The sequence below is a fragment of the Microcaecilia unicolor genome, chromosome 3 (genome assembly GCF_901765095.1).
Source record: "Microcaecilia unicolor chromosome 3, aMicUni1.1, whole genome shotgun sequence".
NCBI lineage: Eukaryota > Metazoa > Chordata > Amphibia > Gymnophiona > Siphonopidae > Microcaecilia > Microcaecilia unicolor.
This window is the reverse complement of record NC_044033.1, coordinates 213,127,293-213,144,227: the sequence shown is the minus strand read 5'-3', so window position 1 is coordinate 213,144,227 and position 16,935 is coordinate 213,127,293. Positions and strand designations below refer to the sequence as shown.

General features: G+C 42.4%; 1 protein-coding gene across 1 annotated transcript in view; it reads left to right on the top strand.

The window, feature by feature from the left end:
* The window catches only part of LOC115464344, a 59,764-nt gene that overhangs the window by 37,874 nt on the left and 4,955 nt on the right, over nucleotides 1-16,935 (top strand). Inside the window, exons 10-14 of the mRNA XM_030194733.1 lie at nucleotides 1,262-1,357; nucleotides 3,772-4,002; nucleotides 6,589-6,611; nucleotides 7,357-7,466; nucleotides 12,905-12,934. Coding sequence (XP_030050593.1) covers nucleotides 1,262-1,357; nucleotides 3,772-4,002; nucleotides 6,589-6,611; nucleotides 7,357-7,466; nucleotides 12,905-12,934 — 490 coding nt within the window. The remainder of the gene's footprint in view (nucleotides 1-1,261; nucleotides 1,358-3,771; nucleotides 4,003-6,588; nucleotides 6,612-7,356; nucleotides 7,467-12,904; nucleotides 12,935-16,935) is intronic.

The following is a 16,935-nucleotide window of genomic DNA, read 5'->3' as shown; positions in this document are numbered from 1 at the left end:
TACACGGTTGGCACATGTGCTAATTGTAGGCATGTTAAAAATGCTCACGTGCCTTAGTAAACAGGGTCCTAAGAGGGGCATTTTCGAAAGAAACGTCTTACAAAGATGTCCAAATTCCAAGGCGGGGAGAAGGTCATTTTCGAAAAAGATGGATGTCCATCTTTTGTGTTTGAAAATACCATGGACGTCCTTGGATTTGGACGTCTTGCGATTTGGACGTCTTTGATTTTTGGCCATTTTCGAAAACAAAACGTTCAAATTCAAGCCATTTGGACGTGGGAGCAGCCAGCATTTTTAGTAGACTGGTCCCCCTGACATGTCAGGACAGCATTCGGGCACCCTAGGGGGCACTGCAATGGACTTCATAAAATGCTCCCAGGTACACAGCTCCCTTACCTTGTGTGTTGAGCCCCACAACCCCCCCCAAAACCCACTACCCCCAACTGTACTCCACTACCATAGCCCTTACAGGTGAAGGGGGCACCTATATGTGGGTACAGAGGATTTCTGGTGGGTTTTGGAGGGCTCGCTGTTTCCTTCACATGTAACAAGTAGGGGGGGGGTATGGGCCTGGGTCCACCTGTCTGAAGTGCACTGCACCTACTACTAAACTACTCCAGGGACCTGCATGCGCTGTCATGGACCTGAGTATGACATCTGAGGCTGGCAAGTAATATTTTTAATCATGTTTTTTGAGGGTGGGAGGGGGTTAGTGACCACTGGGGGAGTAACGGGAGGTCATCCCTGATTCCCTCCAGTGTTCATCCAGTCATTTTGGGCACCTTTTTGTGCCTTATTCGCAATAAAAACAGGTCCAGCTCAAAACGTCCAAGTTTTAGTGCTGGACGTCTTTGCTTTTTTTGCTTATGGCTCAAAGACGTCCAAGTCTTAGGAATGCCAAAGACCCAGCTTAAACACACCTCCGATACGCCCCCTTGAGATTTGGACGTCCTTGTGACAGACTTCTGAGAGAGACGTCCAAAATTGGGTTTTGATTATACCGATTTGAACGTCTCTGTGAGATGGACGTCCAAATGCCGATTTATGTCACTTTTTGGACGTCCCTCTCTTTCGAAAATGAGCCTGTGACTTACCCAGAGTCACAAGGAGCTCCAGTGGAAGAAAATATATATATTATACCTTTAATTGCGTGATTAATTGTGATTAAAATCAAACTGCAGGCCTAAACGGCCTGAAGTCTGAAAATATCCTTTTAAAAAATACTCTTTAAATTGTAACTAAAGATATTTAATGTTCACAGGAGAAAATTAAAGAGCAGCTGAAGCTTCTGAAAATGGAGCTAAAATTTCTTCAAATGTTTAAATCTAATGAAGAGCGGAAAGAAGAAGACATGAGGGTGAGTGTCTGTGGGGGACTTTTATGTAGGCACGCTGGCGTTTTTAGCATGCATTAAAAATAGGCGCGTGCTATGTAAATAAATCCTAATAAAATAAATAAATGCTAAAGATGCCCATAGGAATACATTGGCGTGTTTAGTGGAGGAGTAGCCTAGTGGTTAGTGCAGTGGACTTTGATCCTGTGGAACTGAGTTCAATTCCAACTGCAGCTCCTTGTGACTGAGCAAGTCTCTTAACCCTCCTCCATTGCCCCTGGTACAAATAAGTACCTGAATATACTATGTAAACTGCTTTGAATGTAGTTGCAAAAACCTGAGAAAGGCGGTATATCAAGTCCCATTTCCTTTTCCCTATTTGAGATTCTACATGGAATGTTGCTACTATTGGAGATTCTGTTGCTACTATTTGAGATTCTACATGGAATGTTAATGTTGCTATTCCACTAACAACATTCCATGTAGAAGCCTGTCCTTGCAGATCAGCAACGCGGCCGCGCAGGCTTCTGTTTCTGTGAGTCTGACGTCCTGCACATACGTGCAGGACGTCAGACTCACAGAAACAGAAGCCTGCGCGGCCGCGTTGCTGATCTGCAAGGGCAGGCTTCTACATGGAATGTTGCTAGTGGAGGAGTGGCCTAGTGGTTAGTGCAGTGAATTTTGATCCTGGGGAACTGAGTTCGATTCCCACTGTAGCTCCATGTGACTCTGGGTAAGTCACTTAACCCTCCTCCATTGCCCCTGGTACAAATAAGTACCTGAATATACTATGTAAACCGCTTTGAATGTAGTTGCAAAAACCACAGAAAGGCAGTATATCAAGTCCCATTTCCCTTTCCCTTCCCTTTCCCCTGTTGTATATAGGGCACTCCCTTCTTGCCTCTAAAAGGAAGCTGAACAGAAGAAGCTAAAAAAAAAACAAGCCCTTCTAGCAAAGGAAAAACACTTTAGAGTTCAGTTTGTCTCTTTTATAATAATGCTAAAAATTATTAGGGTTACAATAAAAATTATTTTATCCCAGTATTACAGACAATTAAGTTACTATTTATATCAGTCCAAATTTCAGTATAAGGAAAATAGAATCTCTTTCTCTCTCTGTGTTTTTCCTTCGGAAGCTGTCAGACTACTGAAGCTTCATTTTGTCCACTCACTTAATGTCTTGTATTTTCTCTCTTACTTATCTGGTATTCTTCAACTCTGACCTCTAAGGTCACCTTCACATAATTCTGTTTCTTTGATATTTTTCTCAAATATTCATCATTTGCCCTTTGTAACCTTCTTCCCTTGAATACCTATCACTCATACTGATCCTTCACTGAAAATGGCTCTGTGTTAATTCAGAGCCTCTTTGAAATAAATAAGCAGACACTTGTTAAAGTTTATGGCCCATTACTAGGGCTAAGCAAGCCTGTCTATGGTCTGTGAGAAAACCAAGACACAAGCTAGCTAATTGCCCTACTAGATAAAAAAAAAAAAAAAAAGGAATGTTATACAAAGCTGACTGATTTGAAAAAACAAACTGCTCTATACACTATGTTTAATGAGCGCTAAAAACGCCAGAGCGCCTACGTAAATGACCCGTGTCTCCCTCTCAGCAAGTGTCTGCAGTGACACTGTTGGGAATGGGTAAAATCCGGAAGATCTAGAGCATCCAGTTTTTACCCATTTCCAAAATTGTTTTCACCACCTCCATCCTCTGAGTCAGATCAATAATAGAATAATAAGATTCAATCTGCCTTGTTATGCAGAGCATAGAAAGTATTTCTTGCTTCTTTATTGCCTGAAAACAGGCAGATTCTGAATTTCTACTGCCTCCTTTCAAAGAATAGGGGGCATGCAATGAAGCTGCTAAGTAATTAATTTAAAACAAACCAGAGAAAATATTTCTTCGCTCAGTGTGTGGTTGAACTCTGGAATACGTTGCCAGAGAATGTGGTAAAAGCCGTTAGCTTAGCAGGGTTTAAAAAGGGTTTGGATAATTTTCTAAAAAAAGTCCATAAGCCATTATTAAAATGGACTTGAGAAAATCCATTGCTTATTTCTAGGATAAGCAGCATAAAACATTGTACTGTTTTGGGATCTTGCCAGGTACTTGTGACCTGGATTGGCCACGGTTGGAAACAGGATACTAGACTTGATGGACCTTCAGTCTGTCCCAATATGGCAGCTCTTATGTTCTTGTAAGGCATTTTAATGAACTGAATTGCAGGATACAGGTTTCAATATTAAAGAAACTACTGTGTAGAGAAATATATTTTTAATTTGTACAGCTACAAATACTTATTTATAACTTTTGATGGGCTTGTGAAAGCCCCTGAAAATTTAATTCTGACTCCTTGCTTGGTAGGACAATGAATCCAGAGCTCTGTGCAGAAAAACAACTACTAATGAGATTTATATCATATTGTTTAACCCAGAATGATACAGAGATCAAGAGAAAGAAAATCGAGTCCGACTTTGAGGAGTTATACCAATTTCTGAATGAGGAGAAGCGGATCTTTCTCTTGAGGCTGGAGGAGGAAGAGAAGATGATTTTGCAGAGAATCAGGGAAAAGGTGACCCAGCTAGAAGAGCAAAGCTCTTCCCTAATACAGCTGATCTCTGAGATAGAGGAGAAAAGTCAGCAGCCAGCCGCTGAGTTACTGAAGGTGAGATCAGGGCCAGCACAACCCAGTAAGAACAATAAGTGTGGCGAGGGGTGCCGACTTCTGGACCTCGTGTACAATGGTACAAGCCTTTAAATGTGTCCTAGCTTTACCCTCCTATTAAATTTTGGATAATTTAGTTTGTTGTTTGAAGTGTTTAATGAAGATGTCTTACAAAATGGCCACCTAGACATCCATGCAGAGCAAAGGGGTAGGTTGAATAAACTCCCTGAGCCCATATGCCAAGCCCCCTCCCTGCCCATCTTCAAATCCTTGCTCAAAGCCCACCTTTTCAGTGTCGCTTTCGGCACCTAACCATTGTACCTGTATCCAGGAAATCTAGACTGCCCCCAATTTGATTGACTGCATTTTTTTGTCCTTTAGATTGTAAGCTCCTTTGAGCAGGGACTGTCCTTCTTTGTTAGATTGTACAGCGCTGCGTAACCCTGGTAGCGCTTTAGAAATGTTAAATAGTAGTAGTAGTAGATATCAGAGGAGCCGGTTTCAAATCTCACTTTGACTGTTTGTGAATTAAAAAACAAATTGTGAGCCCTCTAGGAATAGAAAAATACCTACTGTACCTGAATGTACACCACGTCAATCAGACTTGCAGGTGGCTTTATATTTAGGTACGGTAGGTATTTTGCTGGTCCTGGAGGACTCACAGTTTAAAAAAAAAAAAAAAAAAAGTTGAAATAGGATTTGAACCTCAGGGACACTTTTACTAAGCTGTGTATGCGTGTCCTACCTGCGTCAATTTTGAACGTAATTTCATTTTTTATGCACGTCCACTTAGCGCGCGGCGGTAATCAGCGTTGTATGCACGTAGACCATTACCACCTGGTCACCACGTGAGACTTTACCGCTAGATCAATGGGTGGCGGTAAGGTCTCAGGCCCAAAATGGACACATGCCAATTTTTATTTTGACGTACGTCCATTTTCGCCCCCCCCCCCCCCCCAAAAAAAGGCCTTTTTTACAGGTGCGCTGAAAAGTGGACCTGTGCACATCCAATACACGCGTCTACACCAGCGCAGGCCACGTTTTGGCGCACCTTAGTAAAAGGACCCCTCAGTCCCTTGGTTCTCAGTCCACTACACTAACCTATTTTTTTGCATATTGTTGTTTTCAATGATATTTACTACCTTACTTATTGTATAATTGTACTTGATGCACTGTAGCCTTACTACAGTTTTCTGTAAGCCACATTGAGCCTGCAATTAGCGGGAAAATGTGGGATATAAATGTATTAAATAAATAAATTAGGCTACTCCTCAGATCTGCATATTGCTCTGTTAAGAGTGTCTGTCATACATCCCGTTATCTCTTGCTGGTTCTACATTAAGGAGATTGGGAGGCGGACAGCAACCACTGGGGGATTAGGGAGATCTTGTGCCTCAATCAGAGCACATTTCTGTAAGCTGGTGTAATGGAAGGATTTTAGAGATTGCTTTTCAACTCTGCCTTGACAGACAGTGCACTCGGGGTCTGTATTTTTGATTAGAAGTAATTCTGTTTGTGTGAAACTGATTTGGGATGTGGAAGAAGATCAGACACCGCTCTAATTAATTTGCTATGTGAAGAGGGAAGTGGAACCTGTTTCGAGTTAAGACTGGCCACCTGGACAGAGAAACATGTGACCATATTCCCATATTATGGCTTGTTTACCTAAACAGAGAAATTCTCAAGCATTCTGTAATTTTCCTTAGCTCTGAATATGAGTTCTAAGCCTAATAAAAAAAGGGAGTTTCTGTCAGTGAAATTGGCAGCTCGTCTGTGAGTAACGTACATACTGCGCCGAGAACTATGTTTCCTGGTCAAAGGACTCCTCTCTTTCGCTGTGAACAGGCCCCCCCCACCCCCAGCTGATGATAAAAGCCTGGATGTAGAGATTAAGGACCAGTGATGTATGTATGTTATGATATATTATTGCTTTTCCTGGTCTGGAAACTCCTAGCATTGCTTGGATGTAGTGACCTGTGATGTAATGACTGTTTCTTTTTAACTATAGATAGGTATTGTTTCTTTTTAGGTATATATATATATAATATCTCTTAATCAGTGTGTATCTTAGACAATAATGAACCTCTAATAAAAGCCACATAGAGCCTGCCTTGGTGGGATTATGTGGGATATAAATGTTCACAATAAATAAATAAATTTACCTAATATGAATCCAAAAGCATCCACAGTAATTGTTGAGTAGTCTGTGTTAGTGAGACAGAATGTAAAACCAGGTCAGAACACCTGGATGTGACAAGTACAAGGTCCTAAATAACAATGGTTATCTTTTTAGCCACGGACATCCTTCCCCTTCTGTGGCCGGAGTTGGATGCCATATTTTGGACCCCCTCTAGACAACTCAAAACATGCCCAGACCACGCCTCCTCGTCATATGGACGTACTGCAGTGTTAGTCCGTATCCTGCCTTTGTAAAGTTAGGATTTTGGACATCCATGCAATTTGGACGTGTAAATGCCAGTCTTCAGATGCCCAGAACAAGAATAAAGCTTCTAAAATAACCATCAACGTCTACTTAAAATCTGTGTGATGTTACTTGAGCTAATTTCTCTCTCTTTTCCCTTCTAGGATGTAAAGGACACTTTGAACAGGTACAAGTTATGTTTCCCACCGTTCCTGTGTGGCTGGATAATTTCTTTCTTTGGGTGGGGCAGAAGGGAAATCATTGATTGGTGAGAGAGGGAGAAGGGGGGGAGAAAGAGGGGTGTGACTGAGTGAAGAGAGGGAAAATCCAGAGGGAAGCACTGGGGAATGGAGGAGAAGAGGGAAGGAGAATCGCAAAGCTTCCTTACATTCCTGATCTTTTCTGCCTGCCATTGGCAGAACTTCTCTCCCACCTAACCCAGTGGTGTAGCTAGGTGGGGCCACGGGGGCCTGGGCCCCCCTCCCCCCAAAAAAATTTAGTCTGGGCCCCTGGTTTTGCTGGCGGGGGTCCCCAACCCCCGCCAGTTGAAGCCTTCTTCAGCGCCGGTCTCCGGCACGCCGCATTCCATGCCCTGTGCCCTTTATTCCTCCTGATATCCTGCACATTCCTTTAAGTGAAACTGAGCATGCTCAGTTTCACTTAAAGGAGCGTGCACAGGACGTCAAGAGAAAGAAAGAGTAGGGCAGCGAATGCGGCAGCGCCGGAGACCAGCACTGAAGAAGGCTTCATCTGGTGGGGGGCCCCCGCCAGCAAAGGTATTTGCTGATGTGGGTGCGGAGGGGGAGTGGCGGCAGACTAAAATGTGCCCCCCACCTTGGGCTCTGGCCCCCTCCCCCCATGAGGTCTGGCTATGCCCCCATCCCCATTTCTGTCCCTGGGACAAATAACCCCAGTGACTCTCTTGCACACAGATATGAGAAGGTGAAGTCAACCGAACTGGAGATTGTTTCTACTGACCTGAAAATGGAGTTTCATTTGTTCTACTCTCAGAAACTGAAGAAAATGATCACAAAATTTGGAGGTAGGGAAGAATCCTTCTCTCTTACTCTTGATTTCAGTATTCTTATCAAATCATTATCGGAGAAAATATGAAGTTTCTCAGAGGAGAGATTTCTTTTTTTCCCATTTCTTGGTTTGTGGTCTGAGCTTCACTCTCCCTTTGTCTGTTACTTAATTTTGTCATTTGCATTTGCTAAAATCTCAATCTTGCAAAACTTTGTCATATGAAATATATATATATATTTTTAAATATAATTTCAGATTTTCATTGGATCAGCCTATTGTGTACAGCATCAAAGTTCACAGCTTTCCCAATGCATAACAACTCTTAATACACAAATTTGTTTTTTGGGGGTTTTTCAGTATTACTTGGCCCTCTATCACTTCAGGCGTGCACATGCACACAGGGGTTGGAAAGAATTCTGTGAGCCGTGCTCTGCATGCTTTCCCCACTTGTTTCAGTATTATGATGCCCCCAGACCACATCCCCTCTTCCCTTTTGAGACAAGGTGTTCTCTTAAGTATAACTAAAAAACAACGTTTGCTAAACAACTGACCTACTGTTTTGCAATTCACCTTTTTCTGTATAGCTTAAAATCACTTGGCATTGGTAGAGTATATCATTTCAGGTCTCTATGATATTTCCTAGATAATGATTGTGAAGTAGGGATGTGCATTCATTCGAAATGATTTGTCACTTTGTGTTATTTTAAAAATAAAACAATAGTGTTACATATTTACCTTGCAGGACTCAGGTCATACAAAGAAAGTGAGCTCAGGTCTCTTCTCGCTTTTATACTAAGTACATAAGTACACAAGTATTGCCACACTGGGACAGACCAAAGGTCCATCAAGCCCAGCATCATGTTTCCAACAGTGGCCAATCTAGGTCACAAATACCTGGCAATATCCCGAAAAAGTTAAATACATTTTATGCTGCTTATCCCAGAAATAAGCAGTGGGTTTTCCCCAAGTCCATTTTAATAATGTTCTATGGACTTTTCCTTTAGGAAGCCATCCAGACCCTTTTTAAACCCCACTAAGCTAACTGCCTTTACCACATTCTCTGGCAACGAATTCCAGAGTTTAATTACACATTGCGTGAACAAAAACTTTCTCCGATTCATTTTAAATTTACTACTTTGTAGCTTCATCACATGCCCCCTAGTCCTAGTATTTTTGGAAAGCATAAACAGATGCTTCACGTCTACCCGTTGCACTCCACTCATTATTTTATAGACCTCTATCATATCTCCCCTCAGCCATCTTTTCTCCAAGCTGCAGCCCAAGCCGTTTTAGCCTTTCCTCATAAAGAAGTCATCCCATCCCCTTTATCATTTTTGTCGCCCTTCTCTGCACCTTTTCTAATTCCACTATATCTTGAGATGCAGTGACCAGAATTGAACACAATATTGCCTGTTCCTGCTTTATGAGGTGACACCATGTGATTGGTCTTTTCCTAGATTCCGAGGGCTGATTGGTTCTTGGCTTTGAGTGGATGGGTCCCACCTCAGTACCCTGTGCTTAATGTTCTGGAAGCTCCTGAGTTCTAGAGAGCTCAACCCAACACAAACAGAGGCTATTACAGAGGAAGTGATGTCACAGAGGGTGATGGAAGCTGAAGAACGGAGCTCCATTCAGGATGCATTAAAATAGCAATTTTTAGCGTATTTCCAGCAAGATGCATTGTCAGAGATACAGAAACAGGCATAGCTGTCGCATTTGAAGTGGCTGGAAAATTAGAGGACCTGGAAAATCGTGTATTCATTATCAGAAAACTGTGTGCACTTTTTCAGAAGAGGACTCACTAGTAACGACATAGGGAAAAACCTGAAATTTGGGGGACTTTTCCTGTTGTTTTGGGCAAAAACGAATGCGTGTCCCTAAATGCTTTTATACTAAGTACATAAGTACATTTTAAATTTACTACTTTGTAGCTTCATCACATGCCCCCTAGTCCTAGTATTTTTGGAAAGCTTAAACAGATGCTTCACATCTACCCGTTGCACTCCACTCATTATTTTATAGACCTCTATCATATCTCCCTCAGCCATCTTTTCTCCAAGCTGAAGAGCCCAAGCCGTTTTAGCCTTTCCTCATAAAGAAGTCATCCCATCCCCTTTATCATTTTTGTCGCCCTTCTCTGCACCTTTTCTAATTCCACTATATCTTGAGATGCACAGTTATGGAACGCATTACCGCGCAACTTAAAAACTATTTATGAACTAACTAACTTTTGTAAATCTCTGAAGACCCACCTCTTCAACAAGGCATACCACAAAGATCAGCAATTGCAAATGTAACACATCTCCACCTTACCTATAATTAGAACTGTTTTTTTTTCTTATAGCTGCTTATTTAATTTCTACTAGGTTATTCAGGTTCTCTATGTAACACTAATTGTTATCTTCCAATCTATTATCTACCAACTAGTAAAAAAGCCCCGTTTCTGATGCAAATGAAACGGGGGCTAGCAAGGTTTTCTTCGGTGTGCATGTGGGAGTGTGTGTGTCCCTGCCCTCTGCCATCTCTCTCCCTTCCCCTGTGCTGTCTGTCCCCTCCCCCCTGGGAGTCGAGTCCTTCAGTGTTAAGTTTCCTGCTGTGCTGTGTTTGTGTTACAGAGATAGTGAGGGCTTCTGCCCTCTCTCCCCTCCCCCCTCTGAGTCATTCACTGTTACAGAGAGCGATTTGGTTTCGTGCTTTGCTGTTTTCCTTCACTGTTTGTGTTACAGAGAGGGCGGGGCAGACACTCATGGGGAAACAGGATATCTCTCCCCCTTCACACTTCCGGCTGGAGGCTTCATTTAGAACGTTGGTGGTGCCTTTTATATATAGAGATATCGATACATTGTAAGCCACATTGAGCCTGCAAATAGGTGGGAAAATGTGGGATACAAATGCAACAAATAAATAAATAAATAATTGTTAGCATGAGAAAGGTAAACAACAGGCAATTAGGACTAGATTCAGTAAACAGCACTGAAAAACAGCGCCCCAAAAAATACCGCATTCCGAGTTGAGTGCTGTTTACAGAATACTGCTTACGGCCACTTTCCACACCAAATTTTGGTAACAAGGATTTACACCAACGGAAACCTGGTCTGAATCCTGGCGCATAAGTTAGATGCATATCCACGGTATTCAGTAATACTGCGCACATCTTTTGTGAATGCTGATGACCCGCCCACGCCCCTCCCATGGCCACACCCCTTTTGAGTTTCATGCTAAAAGATTTACACGCAGATCTTTATAGAATAGCGCTTAGCAAGACACGCGGGATGAAAATGTTGGAAATCACTGCTGTAGTAGCTGATCCACCTTACAATTTTCTTTTAAGATTTTATATGGTATCAATCATGATGATTTTAATGCATTTTGCATGTTTTGATGTCAGCCGCTGAGGATGGTAGGTCAGTGGCATATAAATTTTTTATATAAAAAAATAAATCACAACAGATTAGTTCTGCACTTGGATCCTAGGTCTCTTTCTGCCAACATTCTTCCCAAAACCTCACACCTATCCTGGTGAAACCTTACTGCACACTTTGGACTGCAAGAGAGTCTTGGCCTCCTGTCTGGAGCGGATTAGGGCCTACAAACAGTCTACCTACTTTTTGTTTTGTTTGATCCAAATAGGATGGAAGCAGTCGTCGGTAAATGCACATTATCCAATTGGCTGGAGGACTGCATCTCCTTCGCTTATGCCCAAGCTGGGCTGATTCTAGAGAGTCATGTTACAGCTCATAATGTCAGAGCCACATTATGTTGAGGAGATCTGCAAAGCTGCAACACGGGCATCTGTCCACTCCAGTGGCATAGCTACAGGGGGGCCACAGGGGCCTGGGCCCTCTCAAAGTGGCGCTGGAGCCCCCGGTTTGGCTGGCGGGGGTCTCCACCCCCCGCCAGCTAAGGCGTCTGTCCTGCGCTGATCTTCCATTGCTGGCGCCCTGTCCTGTTTTTCAGCGCTGCGCATGCTCAGTTTCATTAAAACGAGCGTGCACAGCGCTGAAAGCAGGACATGGTGCCAGCAATGTAAGACCAGAACGGGATAAATGCTTTAACTGGGGTGGGGGGTTGGGTACACCTGCCAGCCAAGGTACCTTGCGGTGGTGGGGGGGAAGGCAGCGTCAGCTGTGGCAGCGGGGAGGCAGAAGCGGCAGGGGGGGGGCAAAGTTGGGGGCGGGAGGGTGGCAGCAGGGGGATGGGCCAAAATATGCCCCCCACCTTGGACCCTGCCCCCCCCCCTCCCGTCGAGGGCTGGCTGCGCCGCTGGTCCACATACATCTCACTAGAACAAGATTCCTGATGCAACGGGCCTTTAGAATTTAGTTGGGGTGTGGAATCCAACTCCTGCCTCCCCCCTCCCCCAAAGCCCTTTTTCTTCTGTTCAAGACTGTACCAAAAAAAAAAAAAAAAAGACATTATTATTGGCCTTAGCCTGTTGTAGGCCTTGTTCTTGTTCCCTGATGTTTTTTGTTTTGTTCAAAAAAAGACCACAGAAAGTGGAAAGAGAACGACGATCAAACTGGATCAGGCTCTTCAAAAACAGACTCAGGACTCCAAAATAAAGTTATAGGTGTTTATTTAAGCTGATTCGACATGGTACCATGTTTCGGCACCCACGTGCCTGCCTCAGGAGTCTATGCAAATAAAAAAAATTTAAATTAACAAAACAAATAAATAAATGAACAATCTTAAAATCATACATTGTGATAAACGACAGTAATATAAAATAAATACAATTAAATGGGAAAAACAATAAATAAAATACAATACAGATTGAGATTAGCCACTGAAGGGCAAGGATAAGAATCATTATATGTCTTTTATAAACATAGATGAAATAGAATATATGTTGTTGAAAACAGGTGACCAAACCTTGATGTGTATGCTTGACAATCACGTGTCCTTGGCAATGCATCTAGTAAAATGAACGTAAGCTGGTCTGAAAAGAGAAAGTAGCTAGTAATTTTCCATATGTGGAAATATTGTGCCTGCTTGTCCTTGGAGAAATTGGAGCTACTTGCCTGTAGCAGATGTTCTCCGAGGACAGCCAGTCACATATTCCAACATACTCGCCCTCCTCCCCTAGGAGTTGCATTCTCTTAGCCTTTGTACTAGACTGACTTGGTCCCACGTGGTGCTCACAGGCAAGAAGGTGTGGCCGCTTCCAAACACTCCTTGAATTAGATGCTGTGGAGCGCCTTCGCAGCGGGCTCCGTCAGAGTGACGTCACCCTTACAAAATGCCAAATTCTAACAGTTGAAATGTCACAAAATCCCTGATTCACATTTTTATAAGCTGGAATCTCTAACATTTATCTATTTTGTACTTGTTCTTTTCCAGAAAAAAAATCACAATCTGTTATCTTCAAAGTTAGATAAATAGAATTCATCGTACCATTGTATTTATTTCTCTTGTCTGACATCTGATCACTGTTTGTCTTTTCTTTTGGTACAGGTTGGTGTATGGCGTACGGCAGATATGCAGGTAACTGAATCTGATCTATTGCCCTTAGTACACAACGATCAAATTCACAAAATGTGATCTTCCGATTGTAAGGGCAGAACTGTGGCGCCCCCAACTGGAGAATATTATGATAGACGTTTAACTAATGGCACTAAGTCTAGGGGGAAAACATGTCTACACAGAAGGTCCCAAAATTCATAATTACCTCTTATTATTCACTATCTGCCACACAGACCACACGGAGCATAAACAGAAAGGGGGGGGGGGAAGTTTCATTTGTCACTGGGTCTTAGTTACTAATGGGTTTTACCTATTTACCCAGTGCTGAAGACCAGTGTACAAAGACCCAGTGACAAATGAGACTTTTCCCCCCTACAGAATAGCTTTTTTTTAAAAAGGGAACTCAGTGTGAAAGTAAAGGGAGGCCAGAGGACTGAATTTGATGGCATAAAATATTACATTTATATCAGATTCTGTAATCTATTCAGGGCCAGTGTTCAGCAAACAGAAGCGGTGTAACGTGGTCATATTTCCTGTGGCACAGGATAAATTTGACCGCAGTGTTCTGAATTAAAGTCTGGGAAGTTGATAGGTAGGTGGACCCACAAAAAGTGAATTACAGTAGTCCAGCTTTGACAGCACAAATGCACGTACAAGAAAGAATCTGTACTGAGGAGATGTGTGTGTTAAGGGACGAGGCATTATCAGTGGTAACACCGAGAATTTTATACGTGTAATTAAACTCTGGAATTCGTTGCCAGAGAATGAAGTAAAAGCGGTTAGCTAAAAGGTTTGGATGGCTTCCTAAAGGAAAGGTCCATAGACCATTATTAAAATGGACTTGGGGAAAATCCATTGCTTATTTCTAGGATAAGCAGCATAAAATGTATTGTTTTGGGATCTTGCCTGGTACTTGTGACCTGAATTGGCCACTGTTGGAAACAGGATGCTGGGCTTGATGGACCTGTGGTCTTTCCCTGTATAGCAATACTTTTGTACTTTGTGGTTTCATGGACTGGGAGGGGGACCCCTTTGATATTAAAAGTCTGCATAATGTCAGTAGGAGATCCTGCTTGAAAGATCATGGCAACAGTTTTAGTGGGGTTACGTTTTAACTTACTGCGTTGGCAGAATGATTGACTGGTTAAGGTGGAATTTTGACACAACCTTGGGAAGGCACTTAAGATGCTTGAGTAGAATTATTCTCTCGTGATTTATTTAATTTTTTTTTTTTAATGTATATGCTATTTGATCTACCTTCCTGCATGTAGTTTTTTTTTTTTGAGAGAGAGAAGCACATGTGAAGGCAGGTGAGGGTTCAAGAGGAAGAAGGAATTGGAGGTCATCGTCGGCATATGTAAAGTGAATTCAGGTGTCTGTAGGAGAAGGGTTAGGGGCACTAGGAAAATATTAAAGAGTATCGGGCCCAGAATCAATCTCTTCGGGACCCCAGAGAGCAGGCTGGAGGTTTGTGGGTGGAACGTCAGGTGGGGCTGCAGGTGAGTTAGGAAACAGTGACAGATATGAGGACAACCCTAGAGACTGGAGGCAAAACATGAACAAACAAGCACAGTTGACAGTAAGCTGGTGAGAGTCAGATGGAATAACACACGCTTCCTACTTGCAAAATCCCTACTGTCTACTGGAGAGAGGGGATATCATATGATAGAGACGTTTAAGTACCTCAGTGGCGTTAATGTACAGGAGAAGAGCTTTTTTTTTCAAATGAAAGAAAACTCTGGAATGAGAGGGCGTAGGGTGAAGTTAAGAGGAAATAGGCTTAGGAGGAATCTGAGGAAATACTCTTTCACAGAAAGGGTGGTGGAAGCACGGAATGGCCTCCCGGTGCAGGTTGTGGAGACAAAGAATACGTCAGAATTGAAGGAAGCGTGGGACAGGCACGTGGGATCTCTTAGGAAAAGGAGGAGTTTAGTGGGTACTGAGGAAGAGCAGACTGGATGGGCCATTTGGCCCTATCTGCCGTCATGTTTCTATGTTTTTCTAAAAGTCACCTGTAAAACCCAGCTGGAACAGTGATCACAGGCCTTAAATTATACAACCTTAGTCTGTTAGTATCAGGTCATCTTCTCAGCTGGCAGCTGAAACGGCAGGCGAGAGGTGCTCTTCTGTTGTTGTATCAGGGCACATCGTGGTTGTTATGACATTGTGTGTCATCGTACCTTTTGCAGGTGTCTCTTATTGAAGCTTTCTTATCAAAAGTGGCCACTTCATGATATCATCATGGTAGGTGATTGGTCTGTGCCCTTTTGTTATAGTTATTGGCAGACCACAAGAATATCTTTGACATCATCTCGGACATCTCCCCAGTTCTGGAGGTTTGGGGCTACATAAACAAAAGTCCTTGTCCAAGGTTATCGGTATACCTCTGGACTGAGCCAGATGAACCCCTTCATTGATGTTCAAGAGTCACGACCAAGAGTCCTTCTCAGATGCAAGGCAGGCACAGAGCGTAGCACAGTCAGATGACATCATAAGCTAGCACCACAGGTTTTAAGTAGTTTAAAGAAGTGTGATGCACTGGTTATATTATGGCAGGAGGCTTTACTTCCCCACAGAATCCTTCATTTAATTACTCCCACTGTAGACTGATAAGCTGCCTATACATGTTACATCTTATGAACTCCAGAAAGAAGCTCTGATTGGCACGATGCAAGTACTACAGTGAGCTTTAGAAGTAAATTTGAGAGTCTGAGATCATACTCCACATGCCCTGACTTAGGAGTGAGGTTCATTCCTGTCATGGTGTGCGCAAAACTAACCCATTTGGAGAAATTGCCCCCCTAGTGATCCCATGTGACAGAGGATTAGTGATCGATTCCTTTGAAATGTGGTAACATATGCACACTGCAGACCCCATAACACTGATGTTTGGGTTTCAAAATATTTGACCACATTATATGTGAATCCATGTTATATGGGAGCCAAAGAATTACAAGTAATAGCAGAAAGAAAAGGAGGGGTCCACCATTCTAAGCAACCCCGTGTTATATAGGGGTCTACACTATAATAATAAGAAAAGATGAGGAATGAAGCCACAAAGCAGTAAATTTAAAACGAATTGGAGAAAATGTTTCTTCACTCAACATGTAATTAAACTCTAGAACTCGTCGCCAGAAATGTGGTAGTTAGCTTAGCAGGGTTTAAAAAAGGTTTGAACGGCTTCCTACAGGAAAAGTCCATAGACCATTACTAAAATGGACTTGGGGAAAATCCACTGCTTATTTCTGGGATATCAAAAAAATCCACAGAGTATGTGCATGCAAATATGATAGTCTTAGATAATTCTAGACTAAAGTGAAGGAGAGTCTCATATACAATACTCAGTAATATTGCTTTCACTCAATAGGTGAATACATTACATGTGTTCATGTTATAATCATGGACTCGACCTCCACCAACCCAATTACAATAACAGAAAAGACTTGCTCTGCTTTTTCCAAACACACTGCACTTATCTTAGGCAGATTGGTGCGCTCTTGAAACCCCGACAGGTTCCCGTTTCGTATTTACTTTGTCAAGGGGGAGTGACACCAGTTCTGTCAGAAAAACAACCAAAAAACAGACGTCAAGACTCTAATAAATATGGCTTAACCTTCTTATTTAACTTATCTAAATATTCGCATATATTTTCTAAAAGCGGCTATTGGCTTACCCGATTACTGCCCCAGGCTTTAATGTGTGCTGGCTTGTATACTTTGAACTAATCAAAATGGCGACAGCGTCTTTTTATTATTACCATGTCCACAGCTGATCATATTACGTCAGACGTTAATGCGTAAAGTTACTAATGGATTCTTAAAGAAATAGACCATTTTAATCGCCTCTGCTGGTATTACGTCAGACGTTGATGCATAAAAAACCTAATGAACTCTTAAAGACATAAACCGTTTTAATGATTTTAATGAAAGCATATAATGGAAAACAGCATGGGAAAACCCTTGTAAAAGCTTATCTAAGCGTTAGGTTCAAAACTTCAAAAAAAGATATATTCAAGACAACTG